This window comes from Salmo salar, chromosome 16, assembly GCF_965601325.2.
Source record: "Salmo salar chromosome 16, fSalSal1, whole genome shotgun sequence".
NCBI classification, from domain to species: domain Eukaryota; kingdom Metazoa; phylum Chordata; class Actinopteri; order Salmoniformes; family Salmonidae; genus Salmo; species Salmo salar.
The window spans coordinates 1,792,995-1,812,878 of record NC_138306.1 but is presented as its reverse complement, the minus strand read 5'-3'; the positions used below and the strand labels follow the sequence as shown (position 1 = coordinate 1,812,878).

Sequence of the window (19,884 nt, the reverse complement as noted above, 5' to 3'; positions counted from 1 at the left end):
CAATTACTTGTCTCCACAATGTGGATAACTTGTGTATAAGGTAGTTGTTGTGAAATTGTTAGATTACTTGTTAGAGATTACTTCATGGTCGGAACTAGAAGCACAAGCATTTCGTACACTCACATTAAATCAAATAAAAATTGATTTGTCACATACACATGGTTAGCAGATGTTAATGCGAGCTTAATGACGAGTTTGGAGGGTACTATGGTGTTAAATGCTGAGCTGTAGTCGATGAACAGCATTCTTAGATAGGTATTCCTCTTGTCCAGATGGGTTAGGGCAGTGTGATTGCATTGTCTGTGGACCTATTGGGGCGGTAAGCAAATTGGAGTGGGTCTAGGGTGTCAGGTAGGGTGGCGGTGATATGATCCTTGACTAGTCTCTCAAAGCACTTCATGATGATGGAGGTGAGTGCTACGGGGCGATAGTCATTTAGCTCAGTTACCTTAGCTTTCTTGGGAACTGGAACAATGGTGGCCCTCTTGAAGCATGTGGGAACAGCAGACTGGGATAAGGATTGATTGAATATGTCCGTAAACACACCATCCAGCTGGTCTGCGCATGCTCTGAGGACGCGGCTAAGGATGCCATCTGGGCCGGCAGCCTTCCGAGGGTTAACACGTTTAAATGCTTTACTCACGTTGGCTGCGGTGAAGGAGAGCCCTCAGGTTTTGGTAGCGGACCGTGTCGTTGGCACTGTATTGTCCTCAAAGCAAGCAAAGAAGTTGTTTAGATTGTCTGGGAGCAGGACATCGTGGTCCGCGACGGGGCTGGTTTTCTTTTTGTAGTCCATGATTGACTGTAGACCCTGCCACATACCTCTCGTGTCTGAGCCGTTGAATTGCGACTCAACTTTGTCTCTATACTGACGCTTAGCTTGTTTGATTGCCTTTCGGAGGGAATAGCTATACTGTTTGTATTCGGTCATGTTTCCAGTCACCTTGCCCTGATTAAAAGCAATGGTTCGCGCTTTCAGCTTTGCACGAATACTGCCATCAATCCACGGTTTCTGGTTGGGGAAGGTTTTAAAAGTTGCTGTGGGTACAACATCACCGATGCACTTGCGAATAAACTCGCTCACCGAATCAGCTTATGAGGAACATATCCCAGTCCACGTGATCGCAGCAATCTTGAAGCGTGGAATCAGATTGGTCGGACCAGCATTGAACAGACCTGTGCACGGGCGTTTCCTGTTTTAGTTTCTGTCTATAGGCTGGGAGCATACTTTCCGAAAGGAGGGCGGGGCAGAACTTTGTATGTGTCGTGGAAGTTAGAGTAAGTAACAATGGTCCAGGATTTCTTCCGCCCGGGTAGCACATTCGATATGCTGATAGAATTTAGAGAGTCTTGTTTTCAGATTAGCCTTATTAACCTAGCATGTGACATTCAGAACTAGCAAACATACCGAAAACTTCCAGTGAATTTACTAAATTACTCACGATAAACGTTCACAAAAAAACACAACAATTATTTTAAGAATTATAGATACAGAACTCCTTTATGCAATCGCGGTGTCAGATTTTAAAATAGCTTTTCGGCAAAAGCACATTTTGCAATATTCTGAGTAGATAGCTCGCCATCACGGGCTAGCTAATTTGACACCCACCAAGTTTGGCGTTCAATAAACTCAGAATTACTATAAGAAAAATCGGATTACCTTTGCTGTTCTTCGTCAGAATGCACTCCCAGGACTTCTACTTCATCCACAAATGTTGTTTTGGTTCAAAATAATCCATAGTTATGTTCAAATATCCTCTGTTTTGTTCTTGCGTTCAAGACACTATCTGAACTGTGACACGCGGACGCGTATCGTGACAAAAAAATTCAAAATATTCCATTACCGTACTTCGAAGCATGTCAAATGCTGTTTATCCTCTTACATCTAGACGTTCCGCTAGCGGAACACCTGCTCCAATATCCAATGATAGGCGTGGCGCGAATTACAAATTCCTCAAAAATACAAAAACTTCCATTTTTCAAACATATTGACTATTTCACAGCATTTTAAAGACAATACTCTCCTTTATCTAACCACACTGTCCGATTTCAAAAAAGCTTTACAGCGAAAGCAAAACATTAGATTATGTCAGCAGAGTACCCAGCCAGAAATAATCAGACACCCATTTTTCAAGCTAGCATAAAATGTCACAAAAAACAAAACCACAGCTAAATGCAGCACTAACCTTTGATGATCTTCATCAGATGACAATCCTAGGACATTATGTTATACAATACATGCATGTTTTGTTCAATCAAGTTCATATTTATATCAAAAAACAGCTTTTTACATTAGCATGTGACGTTCAGAACTAGCATACCCGCCGCAAACTTCCGGTGAATTTACTAAATTACTCACGATAAGCGTTCACAAAAAACACAACAATTATTTTAAGAATTATAGATACAGAACTCCTTTGTGCAATCGAGGTGTCTGATTTTAAAATAGCTTTTCGGTGAAAGCACATTTTGCAATATTCTGAGTAGATAGCCCAGCCATCACGGCTAGCTATTTAGACACCCACCAAGTTTAGCCCTGACCAAACTCCGATTTACTATTACAAAAGTTTGATTACCTTTGGTGTTCTTCGTCAGAATACACTCCCAGAACTGCTACTTCAATAACAAATGTTGGTTTGGTCCAAAATAATCCATCATTATATCCAAATAGCGGTGTTTTGTTTGTGCGTTCAAGACACTATCCGAAGTGTAAATAAGGGTCACGAGCATGGCGCATTTTGTGACAAAAGATTTCTAAATATTCCATTACCGTACTTCGAAGCATGTCAACCGCTGTTTAAAATCAATTTTTATGCCATTTTTCTCGTAAAAAAGCGATAATATTCCGACCGGGAATCTGCGTTTAGGTAAACAGACGAAAGAAAACAAAGCATGGGCACGTGCCTGAGTCTCACAGTACTGTGACCAGCCACTACCCAAACGCGCTACTTTTTTTCAGCCAGAGCCTGCAAAGCCACGATTCAGCTTTTTGCCGCCTTCTGAGAGCCCATGGGAGCCGTAGGAAGTGTCACGTAACAGCAGAGATCCTCTGTAATGGATAGAGATAATCAAGAAGGGCAAGAAATTGTCAGACAGGGCACTTCCTGCATGGAATCTTCTCAGGTTTTGGCCTGCCAAATGAGTTCTGTTATACTCACAGACACCATTCAAACAGTTTTAGAAACTTTGGAGTGTTTTCTATCCAAAGCTAATAATTATATGCATATTCTAGTTTCTGGGCAGGAGTAATAATCAGATTAAATCGGGTACGTTTTTTATCCGGCCGTGAAAATACTGCCCCCTAGCCATAACAGGTTAAAATCAATTTTTATGCGGTTTTTCTCATGAAATAGCGATAATATTCCGACCGGGAGACGTCTTTTTCGTTCAAAGACTCAAAATGTAAAATGGCCTCTTCACGTGCACGCGCACACCCGTCTCATTGTTCTCAGATCGACCACTATCCAAATGCGCTACTGTTTTTCAGCCATGGACTGCAAAGTCATCATTCAACGTTCTGGCTCCTTCTGAGAGCCTATGGGAGCCTTAGAAAGTGTCACGTTACAGCAGAGATCCTCTGTTTTCGATAAAGAGAGTGTAGAAGGCCAAGAAATGGTCAGGGAGGGCACTTCCTGTACAGAATCTTCTCAGGTTTTGGCCTGTCATGAGTTCTGTTATACTCACAGACACCATTCAAACCGTTTTAGAAACTTTAGGGTGTTTTCTATCCAAATCAAACAATTATATGCATATTCTAGTTTCTGGGCAGTAGTAATAACCAGATTAAATCTACGGAGCCTGACCAGAAGACCGCTTCTTCTGCCCCTCCTGCGGCGCCGTTGTTTTGGGTCGCGGCTGGGATCCGATCCATTGTCCTAGGTGGTGGACCAGAGGATCCTCTTTGGGAAAGTCGTATTCCTGGTCATAATGTTGGTAAGTTGACGTTGCTCATATATCCAATAGTTCCTCCCGGCTGTATGTAATAAAACTTAAGATTTCCTGGGGTAACAATGTAAGAAATAATACATAGAAAAACAAAATACTGCATAATTTCCTGAGAACGCGAAGCGAGGCGGCCATCTCTGTCAGCACCGGACAACAACATCTGCTAACCATGTGTATGTGACAAATACATTTGATTTGATTTTGAATATGGCTGAAAAAAACTTGATAAATAGATGTTTTCGTAAATTAACTTCATGACAAAAAATATGCACTATCGTTTGTTTCTACATTAGCTAACATATTCCTCTCAATTGTACATTTTTGCTTGACTCGTTATGACATTATAACTACATTCACCAGGGACGGGTGGCCCGTGTCAAATTCGTCATTGGTCATATAAAAACCTTGGGACCCAATTGCATAATGAGTGCTATAACTCCCCCTTGTGGTGGTCTGGAGCAATGAAGCCGTGACGCTGGGTACCTCTAAGTCCGCAGTGTAAGCTCGCAACTTTTAAAGGAGGAACTACTGTATATTCACATCACCAAATAATTGATTATAACACACTGTTTTGCAATGAAGGTCTACAGTAGCTTCAGCAGCACTCTGTAGGGTAGCATCATGGTGTAGGCGGAGGACAGCTAGCTTCTGTCCGCCTCTGGGTACATTGACTTCATACAAGAACTAGGAGGCTCAAGGTTCTCACCCCCTTCCATAGACTTACACAGTAATAATGACAACTTCCAGAGGACGTCCTCAAGTTTTTTTATGAGGCTAACTGCTCACTGTCTCTGTAGATTCCTGCGTCTGTTTCTAGCACCGTGGAATGGAAGCTATGTGATAAGAATTCCTTTAGCATCAGCCCTGGAATGGATACCTGAGATATTCCAAGATCTCTGGCTTCTGTCTGTCTGGATTGTGGAATGCCATGTGCTTCTTAATGTACTGTACATCACAGAAAGGGGAATGTAGAAGAGATTCCATTCCAAAATAGAACCGTTATGTCTTCACTTCACTCATTCATCCCTTTCAAACTATTAAAGACTTTCAACTTCCGTCTGTCTTTGCTCATCTTCTCCACTATGCCCCAGCTCTGCTGAATGTTATTTATCTCAGTCAACATTCTGCTCCGCCAGTGTTGTGTTTTGGTATTACTTTAATCATCTAATGACTATTACAGCATTCCTGACTCATCTTCTCCATTCACCAGGTGATAGCCAGGAGGAAAGAGGGCTCTGGGAAGGTAAAGGTGCTGCTCCACTGGACTCCAGAGGACATGTAAGTAGTATGGACTATCTTGGACACCATAATTGGCTCTGAAGGGAGTATTATGGTCTATTCAATTTGTCGTTGTGTAACCAGGATAGTTCACTTAGCAACAGCCCTGGCCTTTTTCGAGGCATCCATAAAAACATCCCATTGAATAAAGCAGAAAAATTCAAAATAAAGCAACATAAGAAATTGGTTGATGGGCAGGTGATGGTGTTTGTGTGTGTTGCTGATGCTTTTATGCATGTCTTTTCCATCCTCCTCCATACTACAACAAGTTGGCCCCTCCTCACTGGGGCTTGCTCTAAATCTGTTACACTCTTGGCTGTGCTAATATATGTCGTGGATAACGGGCCCAGACCGAGTCCTGTGTGTTTAAGTAGACCCTGCAGAACCATACGCTGCTGCCCAGTTTCTCTTCGCCTTGCAGGGCTCTAGACTAACTTTTTCCACTGGTCAACCTTATCAGTTTATGGCACAAGCAAATATTTTGGTCGCGCCAATTTTTTAGCCACTGCGCGGTGATAATGACCTGACCTGTGCCCTGTAATGTACCTGCATTCCATACAGAACCAGACTTATAATGACTAGCCGTCTTTGAAATTAGCATGCCCTTGCGGGGCTTGACATTCAGGTAAGTAAAAGTGTACATTTTTGGAGGGTGTAGTTGCCCTTTAATTCAAATTAGTGCCTAGCAAGCGACCATGTGATGACAGAGTTTGCTAAACAAATACCCCGATATTTGATACAAATATCATGATATCATTCTGCCAGGTAGGCCTACTTTTTAGTCAACATTTAATTGGGAAGGTTTTTTGGGAAAGACTTTAGAAATGTTCATTCAGGCCTCCCGGGTGGCGCAGTGGTCTAAGGCAGTGCTAGCTGTGCCACCAGAGATTCTGGGTTCATGCCCAGGCTCTGTCGCAGCCGGCCACGACCGGGAGGCCCATGGGGCGGCGCACAATTGGCCCAGCGTCGTCCGGGTTAGGGAGGGTTTGGTCGACAGGGATATCCTTGTCTCATCGCGCACTAGCGACTCCTGTGTCGGGCCGGGCGCAGTGCACGCTGACCAGGTCGCCAGGTGTACGGTGTTTTCTCCGACACATTGATGTGGCTGGCTTCCATGGGCATTGTGTCAAGAAGCAGTGCGGCTAGGTTGGGTGGTGTTTCGGAGGACGCATGGCTCTCGACCTTTGCCTCTCCCGAGTCCGTGCGGGAGTTGCAGCGATGAGACAAGACTGTAACTATTACCAATTGGATACCATGAAATTGGGGATAAAAAAATGTATTCATAAATAAAAGAAATAAAAAAGAAATGTTCATTCAAACAGTGCATGATTACTGAATTGCACATCACAAAGATTCAACCAAACTTTTTGAATGTGCTACCTGGTCTGCATACCCATTGTTGCAGACTGGTTGCTGTTTGAATAGATCTTGATAATAATACTTTTAAAAAGCTAATTGTGAACCAAAAAACTAAATGTGACCAGCTACATTTTTTTTCACTGGCACTCTAGCGACCAATAAAAAAATTTGGTGTTGCACTGCCAAGTCAAAAGGTCTCAAATGCGAGTGTTTTGGTCACAGTTTTGGTCTCTCCACTGAAAGAGAAATGGAGTCCACAATCAGTCAATGCCATCACTCAGTGGTCTGCTTGAAAATCCAGCTAGTCCCAGAACCCCAGCCGGACACCTTTTAGAGGCAAAGTTGGAATAGTCCTAAACCTCGCTCTGTAAGTCTGCCTCCTTTCCCCATGCATCCGGTTGGCTCTTGTCAGTCCAGTACAACCAAAACAAATTTAGGTTTCTGTCTTTCTCACAATCTTTCTAATAGTGACTTGTAAGTGTGGCAACCCATCCCAGCCCTGGCCAACCAATTCTAGGCCAGTACTGCTAAACTAGATTGGTGGTGCTCTGTATTGGACTGTGCTGTATTGTTAATGAGATATGTCTACTTGAACAGTGACATGGTGAACCACAGCAGGACAGGCCTGTAGCCTTGGGGAGGTGAGCTCTGTCCTCTGACTCCATCTGTGCCTCTGAGTGACTGAACCTCCATTGAAGGGACTGCTCTGCCTTCACCTTGCCTCTCTGTGTAAGGGAGCGACGCAGGAGATGAGAAGCAGGTACAGGGAGTGAAGGTTTACTAGCTGACGGACATGAAACGGAACAGTGTCTAGACAGGAACACATAACAAACACAATATGGAATAATGCAGACACAGGGAACATAACCACAGAACAGACAGATATACAGGGGGTAATCAACAAAGTGAAGAAGTCCAGGTGAGTCCAATGAGCGCAGCTGCGCGTAATGTTGGTAACAGGCGTGTATGATGACGGGTAGCCTGGTGCCCTCGAGCGCCAGGGAGGGGGAGCGGGAGCAGGTGTGACACTGAAGATTTTCACAGAGAGAGAGATGGAGAGACAGAGGCAGGGAAGAAAGTGAGAGAGATGTAGTGAGGGAACAAGAGAGCCAGATGGAGCAAGACACATGAGAGGGGGAGCTAGCAAGTGAAGGACCAGATAGATTGAGGGGGAGAGGACTAAAGGAGAAAGAGAGATGGAGAGGAGACGGAGTGGGAGGCAGCCAGAGGAGGGATGATTTAATATGAACTATTGTAACTGACAGCTTCCAATACAGTATCTACCCTTCTCCCTCCGACTCTTTCGTCTGATTCATCTGGAAATAGATGGAGAGAGATCAAGAGAGAGAGATGGAATAGAGGGTGAGAGAGATGGAGAGAGAAATTACAGATGGATAGAGGTCAGGGACCTAGGAAAGGGACCTAGGTCCCAATTCACTCTGACTGTGCAGGAGAGTCAGTGACACTACATTGAGTCATACATTCTCTGAGCAGCAGAGCAGTACTGTAATAGTGCTGTGGCATTTGGCATTATTAATTATCACTGTCTATCAGTCTATCTGTAGAGGAGAGTTGAGGGGGAGGAGATATCACTTACTGAGACTTTTACTGATGGGGTAGAAGTGAGAGAGGGTGGCCATATTTATATCGGCATAATCTTCAGTCCATTCTGGGAGTGTGAGTGGATCTATTACTGAACTGTAGTAATGTACCCTCACTGGATCTGTAGGGGACGGTGTTAATGTGTTTGTGTTTGTGTCACTTTCAGGGAAAAGTTTGACTTCATGTTTGTTTCAAATCAAATTTTATTTTATTAGTCACTTGCGTCGAATTCACCTTACAGTGAAATGCTTACTTACGAGCCCCTAACCAACAATGCAGGAAAAAAAACAGATATGAATAAGAAATAAAAGTAACAAGTAATTAAAGAGGAGCTGTAAAATAACAATAGTGAGACTATATACAGGGGGGTACCGGTACAGAGTCAATGTGCGGGGGCACCGGTTAGTTGAGGTAATATGTACACGAAGGTAGAGTTATTAGTGACTATGCATAGATGATAACAGAGAGTAACAGCGGTGTAAAAGAGGGTGTGGGGGGGGGGGGGGGGGGCAAATAGTCTGGGTAGCCATTTGATCAGGAGTCTTATGGCTTGGGGTTAGAAGCTATTTAGAAGCCTCTTGGACCTAGACTTGGTGCTCCGGTACTGCATGCCGTGCGGCAGCAGAGAGAACAGTGACTAGGGTGGCTTGAGTCTTTGACAATTTTTAGGGCCTTCCTCTGACACCGCATGGTATAGAGGTCCTGGATGGCAGGAAGCTTGGCCCCAGTGATGTACTGGGTCGTTCGCACTGCGGTCGAAGGCCGAGAAGTTGCCATACAAGGAAGTGATGCAACCAGTCAGGATGCTCTTGATGGTGCAGCTGTAGAAGCTTTTGAGGATCTGAGGACCCATGACAAATCTTTTCAGTCTCCTGAGAATAGGTTTTGTAGTGCCCTCTTCACGACTGTCTTGGTGTGTTTGGACCATTCTTTGTTGGTGATGTGGACACAAAGGAACTTGAAGCTCTCAACCTGCTCCACTACAGCCCCGTCGATGAGAACGGGGGCGTGCTCGGTCCTCCTTTTCCTGTAGTCCACAATCATCTCCTTAGTCTTGGTTACGTTGAGGGATAGGTTGTTATTCTGGCACCACCCGGCCAGGTCTCTGACCTCCACCCTGAAGACTGTCTCGTCGTTGTCGGTGATCAGGCCTACCACTGTTGTGTCATCTGCAAACTTAATGATGGTGTTGGAGTCGTCCCTGGCCATGCAGTCATGGGTGAACAGGGACTACCCCTGGGGGGCTCCAGTGTTGAGGATCAGCGTGGAAGATGTGTTGCTACCTACCCTCACCACCTGGGGGCGGTCCGTCAGGAAGTCCAGGATCCAGTTGCAGATGGAGGTGTTTAGTCCCAGGATTCTTAGCTTAGTGATGAGCTTTGAGGGTACTATGGTGTTGAACGCTGAGCTGTAGTCAATGAATAGTATTCTCACATAGGTGTTCCTTTTGTCCAGGTGGGAAAGGGCAGTGTGGAGTGCAATAGAGATTGCATCATCTGTGGACCTGTTTGGACGGTATGCAAATTGGAGTGGGTCTAAGGTTTCTGGGATAATGGTGTTGATGTGAGCCATTACCAGCCTTTCAAAGCACTTCATGGCTACGGACGACTGTAGTCATTTAGGCAGGTTGCCTTCGTGTTCATGGGCACAGGGACTATGGTGGTCTGCTTGAAACATGTTGGTATTACAGACTCAATCAGGGACATGTTGAAAATGTCAGTGAAGACACTTGCCAGTTGGTCAACACATGCCCGGAGCACACGTCCTGGTAATCCGTCTGGCCCCGCAGCCTTGTGAATGTTGACCTGTTTAAAGGTCTTACTCACGTCGGCTTTGGAGAGCGTGATCACACAGTCGTCCGGAACAGCTGATGCTCTCATGCATGCCTCAGTGTTGCTTGCCTCGAAGCGAGCATAAAAGTGATTTAGCTTGTCTTGTAGGCTCGTGTCACTGGGCAGCTCGCGGCTGTGCTTTCCTTTTGTAGTCTGTAATAGTTTGCAAGCCCTGCCACACAAGACGAGCGTCGGAGCCGGTGTAGTACGATTCTATCTTAGCCCTGTATTGACGCTTTGCCTGTTTGATAGTTCGTCCGAGGACATAGCAGGATTTTTTTAAGCTTCCGGGTTAGAGTCCCGCACCTTGAAAGCGGTAGCTCTACTCTTTAGCTCAGTGCGAATATTGCCTGTAATCCATGGCTTCTGGTTGGGGTATGTACATACAGTCACTGTGGGGACGACGTCCTCGATACACTTATTGATAAAGCCAGTGACTGGTGTGTTGCCATCGGAAAAATCCCGGAACATGTTCCAGTCTTTATCCTCTATGGCCTACTCAACAGCCAGTGTAATCCCGTGGCGCGATATTCAAATACCTTAGAAATGCTATTACTTCAATTTCTCAAACATATGACTATTTTACACCATTTTAAAGACAAGACTCTCGTTAATCTAACCACATTGTCCGATTTCAAAAAGGCTTTACAACGAAAGCAAAACATTAGATTATGTCAGCAGAGTACCCAGCCAGAAGTAATCAGACACCCATTTTTCAAGCTAGCATATAATGTCACATAAACCCAAACCACAGCTAAATGCAGCACTAATTACAAATATGCACAAACCGCCCCCCCTCGTTTTACCGGAGTGTGCTGTTCTATCTTGCCGGTGCAGCGTATATCCCGCTAGCTGAATATCCATGTCATCATTCAGCCACGATTCCGTGAAACATAAGATATAACAGTTTTTTATGTCCCGTTGGCAGGATATTCGTGATCATACCTTGTCATTTATTGTCCAATGATTGCACTTTGGCGAGTAATATTGACTTTAACGGCAGCTTTCCCACTCGCCTTCTGCGGATCCTTACGAGGCATCCCACTCTGTGTCCTCTGTACCTGCGTCTCTTCCTCTTGCAAATAACTGGGATGTTGGCCTTGTCGGGTGTTCGGAGAATGTCCTGTGCGTCCTGCTTGTTGAAGAAAAAATCTTTGTCTAATCCAAGGTGAGTGATCGCTGTCCTGATATCCAGAAGCTCTTTTTTTGCCGTAAGATAAGATAAGGTTGCAGAAACATTGTGTACAAAATAAGTTACAAATAATGAGAGAAAAAAAACACATAATAGCACAATTGGTTGTGCGCCCGTAAAACTGCTGCCATTTCTTCCAGCGCCATCTTACATTTTACCACACGTGGACTCCAATCAAGTTGTAGAAACATCTCAAGGATGATCAATGGAAACTTAATTTTGGTATTGGTGGTTTTTTATTTGTAAAACATTTGTAAAAATGTCTAAAAACCTGTTTTTCACTTCATTATTATGGGGTATTGTGTGTAGATTGATGAGGAAAGAAATCTATTGAATCAATTTTAGAATAAGGCTGTAACGTAACAAAATGTTGAAAAAGTCAAGGGCTCTGAATGCACTGTTCTTTGTATCCCTCATTTACTCAAGTGTTTCCTTTATTTTAGGAGTTACCTGTAAAATTTGTGGAGAGGTATCGCTTTAGTCACAACAAAATGGAATATGATGTTGAGGATAAAGGTAGCAATGACACAATTTTATGTGTACAACATCTAAAGACCTTTACCGTTATTTAAAGGGCGTATTTGGGTGTTTTTGAAGCCTTTGTTCATGTTTTTTCAGGCCCCCATATTACACAATAAGGATGAATAATTGATTTGCTTTGGGTATGTTCTCGGAAACAAGTGAAATAACAAAAAAGGTGTGTGGACCTTTCTATGACATTCCATTCACATCAAACATAGAGATTTGGTTGTAAAAAATAAATTATCCTTTAAAATCCTGGATGGGCATCACCCAGGAGAGCTGGGGGGGGGCAACATTTCAGGGAGGCTAGCATGTCACAGAAATGGGTCCTCTGTCTCCAAGATCTCACGTCGAGCTATGTACGATTGATTCACTTAGTATGAAGCTAGTTGTGTATTATTTGTCTTCAGGAACTGTCCAACTGGCAACAGCTCTGGTGGACATTCCCCACCTTTGTTTTTACACTGCTGCTACTCACTGTTTATTATCTATGCATAGTCACTTTACCCCTACTTACATGTACAAATGACCTCAACTGACCTGTACCCCCGTACATTGACTCAGTGCCAGTAACCCCTGTATACAGTGAGGGAAAAAAGTATTTGATCCCCTGCTGATTTTGTACGTTTTCCCACTGACAAAGAAATTATCAGTCTATCATTTTAATGGTAGGTTTATTTGAACAGTGAGAGACAGAATAACAACAACAAAATCCAGAAAAACGCATGTCAAAAATGTTAGAAATTTGTTTGCATTTTAATGAGGGAAACAAGTATTTGACCCCCTCTCAATCAGAAAGATTTCTGGCTCCCAGGTGTCTTTTATACAGGTAACGAGCTGAGATTAGGAGCACACTCTTAAAGGGAGTGCTCCTAATCTTAGTTTGTTACCTGTATAAAAGACACCTGTCCACAGAAGCAATCAATCAATCAGATTCCAAACTCTCCACCATGGCCAAGACCAAAGAGCTCTCCAAGGATGTCAGGGACAAGATTGTAGACCTACACAAGGCTGGAATGGGCTACAAGACCATCGCCAAGCAGCTTGGGTGAGAAGGTGACAACAGTTGGTGCGAATATTCGCAAATGGAAGAAACACAAAATAACTGTCAATCTCCCTTGGCCTGGGGCTCCATGCAAGATCTCACCTCATGGAGTTGCAATGATCATGAGAACAGTGAGGAATCAGCCCAGAACTACACGGGAGGATCTTGTCAATGATCTCAAGGCAGCTGGGACCATTGTCACCAAGAAAACAATTGTTAACACACTACGCCGTGAAGGACTGAAATCCTGCAGCGCCCACAAGGTCCCCCTGCTCAAGAAAGCACATATACATGCCTGTCTGAAGTTGTCCTCTGAATCAGTCAGATGTTCATTGGCAAACTGGGCGAAAGTGTTGTGGTCAGATGAGACCAAAATGGCGCTCTTTGGCATCAACTCAACTCGCCGTGTTTGGAGGAGGAGGAATGCTGCCTATGACACCAAGAATACCATCCTAACTGTCAAACATGGAGGTGGAAACATTATGCTTTGGGGGTGTTTTTCTGCTAAGGGGACAGGACAACTTCACCGCATCAAAGGGACGATGGACGGGGCCTAGTACCGTCAAATCTTGGGTTAGAAACCTCGTTCCCTCAGCCAGGGCATTGAAAATGGGTCGTGGATGGGTATTCCAGCATGACAATGACCCAAAAAATACGGCCAAGGCAACAAAGGAGTGGCTCAAGAAGAAGCACATTAACCTCTCTAGGGTAGGTGGCACCAAATCGTCCCACCTACGTAACAGCCAGTGCAATCCTGAGTGCAGTGCAAGCGTTATTCAAAAACCTCAAAAATGCTAAAACTTCAATTTTTCAAACATATGACTATTTTACCCCATTTTAAAGACAAGACTTTCGTTAATCTAACCACACTGTCCGATTTCAAAAAGGCTTTACAACGAAAGCAAAACATTAGATTATGTCAGCAGAGTACCCAGCCAGAAATAATCAGACACCCATTTTTCAAGCTAGCATATAATGTCACATAAACCCAAACCACAGCTAAATGCAGCACTAACCTTTGATGATCTTCATCAGATGACAACCCTAGGACATTATGTTATACAATACATGCATGTTTTGTTCAATCAAGTTCATATTTATATCAAAAAACAGCTTTTTACATTAGCATGTGACTAGCATTCCCACCGAACACTGCCGGTGAATTTACTAAATTACTCACGATAAACGTTCACAAAAAGCATAACAATTATTTTAAGAATTATAGATACAGAACTCCTCTATGCACTCGATATGTCCGATTTTAAAATAGCTTTTCGGTGAAAGCACATGTTGCAATATTCTCAGTAGATAGCCCGGCATCACAGGGCTAGCTATTTAGACACCCAGCAAATGTAGCACTCACCAAAGTCAGATTTACTATAAGAAAAATGTTATTACCTTTGCTGTTCTTCGTCAGAATGCACTCCCAGGACTTCTACTTCAATAACAAATGTTGGTTTGGTTCAAAATAATCCATAGTTATATCCAAACAGCGGCGTTTTGTTCGTGCGTTCTAGACACGATCCGAAAGGGTAAATAAGGGTGACGAGCATGGTGCAATTCGTGACAAAAAAATTCTAAATATTCCATTACCGTACTTCGAAGCATGTCAACCGCTGTTTAAAATCAATTTTTATGCCATTTTCCTCATAAAAAAGCGATAATATTCCGACCGGGAATCTGCGTTTAGGTAAACAGACGAAAGAAAATAAAGCATTTGGTCGACTCGGGCACGCGCCTAAGCCCATAGTACTCTGATCGGCCACTTGCCAAAAGCGATAATGTGTTTCAGCCATAGGCTGCCTCGATATCGTTCAGCTTTTTCCCGGGCTCTGAGAGCCTATGGGAGCCGTAGGAAGTGTCACGTTAGAGCAAAGATCCTCAGTCTTCAATAAAAAGAGCCAAGATGAAACACAACTTCTCAGACAGGCCACTTCCTGCGTGGAATCTTCTCAGGTTTTGGCCTGCCATTTGAGTTCTGTTATACTCACAGACACCATTCAAACAGTTTTAGAAACTTTAGGGTGTTTTCTATCCAAAGCCAATAATTATATGCATATTCTAGTTACTGGGCAGGAGTAGTAACCAGATTAAATCGGGTACGTTTTTTTATCCGGCTGTGTCAATACTGCCCCCTAGCCCTAACAGGTTAAGGTCCTGGAGTGGCCTAGCCAGTCTCCAGACCTTAATCCCATAGAGAATCTGTGGCGGGAGCTGAAGGTTCGAGTTGCCAAACGTCAGCCTCGAAACCTTAATGACTTGGAGAAGATCTGCAAAGAGGAGTGGGACAAAATCCCTCCTGAGATGTGTGCAAACCTGGTGGCCAACTACAAGAAACGTCTGACCTCTGATTGCCAACAAGGGTTTTGTCACCAAGTCATGTTTTGCAGAGGGGTCAAGTACTTATTTCCCTCATTAAAATGCAAATAATTTTATAACATTTTTGACATGCGTTTTTCTGGATTTTTTTGTTGTTATTCTGTCTCTCACTATTCAAATAAACCTACCATTAAAATTATAGACTGATCATTTCTTTGTCAGTTTGCAAATGTACAAAATCAGCAGGGGATCAAATACTTTTTTCCCTCACTGTAGATCCTCGTTATTGTAAGGGAAGACCCCCATGAAATGGACAAAAAAGAATGCGAACATATTGGCACCGCACGAATCATACACCCTAATGCCAATACCACCTAATGCCAAACTTATCACCCCCTTAAAAAAGTGCTTTCTGGACCGTTTTTCGTGGAAAAAAATATTTTTTTTATCAATTACACATGTATAAGAGCTGTATGAACATACTTTTGACATATTTTATTGACGTAATTTTTTGGGTTGTTTTTGCTTGTGCATAAGGCATATGTTTTGTGCATTTGGAATATGATTTCATAGGAAGTCAAAAGTGACATAAGTTTTTCTTTTTTTTGCCAAATGCCATTAGAAATGTCCAAATGAAATGTCCAATAATTTTTTTGTCAATTGTACATGTATGAAAGTATTGAATGTGCCAAATCAGATGTCCATTTGCCATGTACGATCATAGGAAGTCTGTTTCCAAACCCAAAAGTCAGTGAACCATGTCCAAATGTCATTTATACTGCCCAAATGATATATAGCCTTATGTTAAGCCATGAATCAACCTAGATGGTCTATTTGTCATGTATGTTGAGGGAGAAGTGGGACTCTGTTGTTTTTTAACGATTTTTTGAAAAACGTCCAAAATGACCATTATCATCACGAATTTGACATGCTCAAAAATACTGCAGAAATGCAAAATTGACTGGCCCGATCAACTCAGGATGGCCGGGCAGTGACTGTGGTTCCTCTCCATCGCTCGTTGTGGTGTTTTCATCATGTCCATTTGGTGATGTTTTTCACTATTGAATCATATTGCAAATGTACAATATGTTGCAATTTGTTGCAATATTTTTCAATGGGCATTTACCATCACAAATTTGACATGCTCAAAAATACTGCTGAAATGCGTAATTGACTGGCACGATGAACTCGGGATGGCCGGGCAGTGACTCTGGGACCTTCTAGAGCCACATAACTCACCGTGCACTATCGACTTGAGCTCTAGAACAGGTTTCTAACGTTTCAGAGCTCTAGGTCTGATGCTTCTTTGATCGTTCGAACGAAGGTAACTATTGCAGGCACTGTATGTCTCTAAGCCCCACACTGTGTCACTATGTCCTAGCTGTGTGTGTGTGTGTGTTAGTTTTTTTTGCAAATCTGTTGGGATAAATGACTGATTTACAGTTCATGAGGGTTACCTAGTCTCACACATGAAGTTTTGGAAAGATGTGACTTTTTTAACCCTTCAAAACAGCTACTGTGACCTATATTTAAGGCACTTCCGGTTGGCACAGGAAGCTTAGAATCGACACTCATTGGGGTAGGCTTTCACAGAATCCTGAGTTTTACGTCTTTACGTTAAGAATTGTCTGATTTACACAGGGTTGAATTGAGTGATTTTCACAATCTGCAGGTTGGTTATATCAAAACACCTTTAGGGTGTTTTTAACAACTTCCGGTTGCTCCAGGAAGCTTAGAATCGACACAGATAGACCTCACAGTAGCCTGATGGATTGTTATCGAAGACCGGTTCATAAGGCATTCATAACCCACATAGGCTTCAGGTTGAATTAAGGGGAATAGGCAATGTATTCCTATGGGGAGAGAAGTCATTGCAAACTGTTTGATGTAAACACCTTCTTTTAACCTGTTATGGCTAGGGGGCAGTATTTTCACGGCCGGATAAAAAACGTACCCGATTTAATCTGATTATTACTCCTGCCCAGAAACTAGAATATGCATATAATTATTAGCTTTGGATAGAAAACACTCCAAAGTTTCTAAAACTGTTTGAATGGTGTCTGTGAGTATAACAGAACTCATTTGGCAGGCCAAAACCTGAGAAGATTCCAAACAGGAAGTGCACTCTCTGACCATTTCTTGGCCTTCTTGATCATCTCTATCCAAAACAGGGGATCTCTGCTGTAACGTGACATTTTCTAACGCTCCCATAGTCTCTCAGAAGGCGCCAGAACGTTGAATGATGACTTTGCAGGCCATTGCTGAAACAGTAGCGCATTTGGATAGTGGTCGATCTGAGAACAATGAGACTGGAGCGCGCGTGCACGAGACGACTCCATGTTTTTATTTTCAGTCTTTGAACGAAAACAGGGTTTCCCGGTCGGAATATTATCGCTTTTTTACGAAAAAATCGCATAAAAATTGATTTTAAACAGCGTTTGACATGCTTCGAAGTACGGTAATGGAATATTTTTTTTAAATTTGTCACGAAACGCGCCGGGCGCGTCACCCTTCTTTACCCTTCGGATAGTGTCTTGAACGCACAACAAAACGCCGCTATTTGGATATAACTATGGATTATTTGGAACCAAAACAACATTGGGTGTTGAAGTAGAAGTCCTGGGAGTGCATTCTGATGAAGAACAGCAAAGGTAATCCAATTTTTCTTATAGTAAATCTGAGTTTGGTGAGTGCCAAACTTGGTGGGTGTCAAAATAGCTAGCCATGATGGCCGGGCATTCTACTCAGAATATTGCAAAATGTGCTTTCACCAAAAATCTATTTTAAAATCGGACACCACGATTGCATAAAGGAGTTCTGTATCTATAATTCTTAAAATAATTGTTATGTTTTTTGTCAACGTTTATCGTGAGTTATTTAGTAAATTCACCGGAAGTTTTTGGTGGGTATGCTAGTTCTGAACAAAACATGCTAATGTGAAAAGCTGGTTTTTGATATAAATATGAACTTGATTGAACAAAACATGCATGTATTGTATAACATAATGTCCTAGGAGTGTCATCTGATGAATCAAATCAAATCAAATGTATTTATATAGCCCTTCGTACATCACCTGATATCTCAAAGTGCTGTACAGAAACCCAGCCTAAAACCCCAAACAGCAAGCAATGCATGTGAAAGAAGCACGGTGGCTAGGAAAAACTCCCTATGAAAAACTCCCTAGAAAGGCCAAAAACCTAGGAAGAAACCTAGAGAGAAACCAGGCTATGAGGGGTGGCCAGTCCTCTTCTGGCTGTGCCGGGTGGATATTATAACAGAACATGGTCAAGATGTTAAAATGTTCATAAATGACCAGCATGGTCAAATAATAATAATCATAGTAGTTGTCGAGGGTGCAACAAGCACGTCCGGTGAACAGGTCAGGTTTCCATAGCCGCAGGCAGAACAGTTGAAACTGGAGCAGCAGCACGGCCAGGTGGACTGGGGACAGCAAGGAGTCATCATGCCAGGTAGTCCTGAGGCATGGTCCTAGGGCTCAGGTCCTCCGAGAGAAAGAGGGAATTAGAGAGAAGATCATCAATGGTTAGTGCTGCATTTAGCTGTGGTTTTGGTTTTTGTGACATATATGCTAGCTTGAAAAATGGGTGTGTGATTATTTCTGGCTGGGTACTCTCCTAACATGATCTAATGTTTTGCTTTTGTTGTAAAGCCTTTTTGAAATCGGACAATGTGGTTAGATAAAGGAGAGTCTTGTCTTTAAAATGGTGTAAAATAGTCATATGTTTGAAAAATTGAAGTTTTTGCATTTTTGAGGTATTTGTAATTCGTGCCACGCTATACCATTGGATATTGGTGAGGCGTTCCGCTAACGGAACATCTGTCCCTAACAGGTTAAATAAGCATGCCCCATTAAAAATAAATCTGAACTAAGAACAGATATAGCCCTTGGTTCACTCCAGACGTGACTGCCCTTGACCAGCACAAAAACATCCTGTGGTATACTGCATTAGCATTGAATAGCCCCTGTGATATGCAACTTTTCAGGGAAGTTAGGAACCAATATACACAGGCAGTTATGAAAGAAAAAGCTAGCTTCTTCAAGCAGAAATTTGCCTCTTGTAACACAAACTCCAAAAAGTTCTGCGACACTGTAAAGTCCATGGAGAATAAGAGCACCTCCTGCCAGGCTAGGAAACACTGTCACCACCGATAAATCTACGATAATCGAGAATTTCATTTCAATAAGCATTTTTCTACGGTTGGCCATGCTTTCCACCTGGCTTCCCCTACTCCGGTCAACAGCTCTGCACCCCCCACAGCAACTTGCCCAAGCCTCCCCCATTTCTCCTTCACCCAAATCCAGATAGCTGATGTTCTGAAAGAGCTACAAAATCTGGACAACTACAAATCAGCTCGGCAAGACAACCTGGACCCTCTCTTTCTAAAATTATCCGCTGAAATTGTTGCAACCTCTATTACTAGCCTGTTCAACCTCTTTCGTATCGTCTGAGATCCCTAAAGATTGGAATGCTGCCACGGTCATCCCCCTCTTCAAAGCGGGAGACACTCTAGACCTAAACCGTTACAGATCTATATCCGTCCTGCCCTGCCTTTCTAAAGTCTTTGAAAGCCAAGTTAACAAACAGATCACCGACAACTTTGAATCCCACCGTACCTTCTCCGCTTTAGGGTTAGGGTTACAATCTGTTTTCCGAGCTGGTCATGCCACGCTCAAGGTACTAAACGATATCATAACCGCCATCAATAAAAGACAATACTGTGCAGCCGTCTTCAGCGACCTGGCCAACACTTTTGACTCTGTCAATCAC

The 19,884-nt window shown here is 43.0% G+C and overlaps 1 protein-coding gene across 5 annotated transcripts in view; it reads left to right on the top strand.

The window, feature by feature from the left end:
• LOC106573015 (zinc finger protein aebp2) overlaps positions 1–19,884 on the top strand; it is a 51,937-nt gene that overhangs the window by 22,208 nt on the left and 9,845 nt on the right. For all 5 annotated transcript variants that reach the window (XR_006759651.2, XM_045696829.2, XM_045696827.2 and 2 more), the window contains exon 6: positions 5,156–5,223. Coding sequence is in view for 4 of the 5 variants with exons in the window: in XM_045696829.2 (XP_045552785.1) it covers positions 5,156–5,223 (68 nt within the window). In the remaining variant the exon portion in view is untranslated. The remainder of the gene's footprint in view (positions 1–5,155; positions 5,224–19,884) is intronic.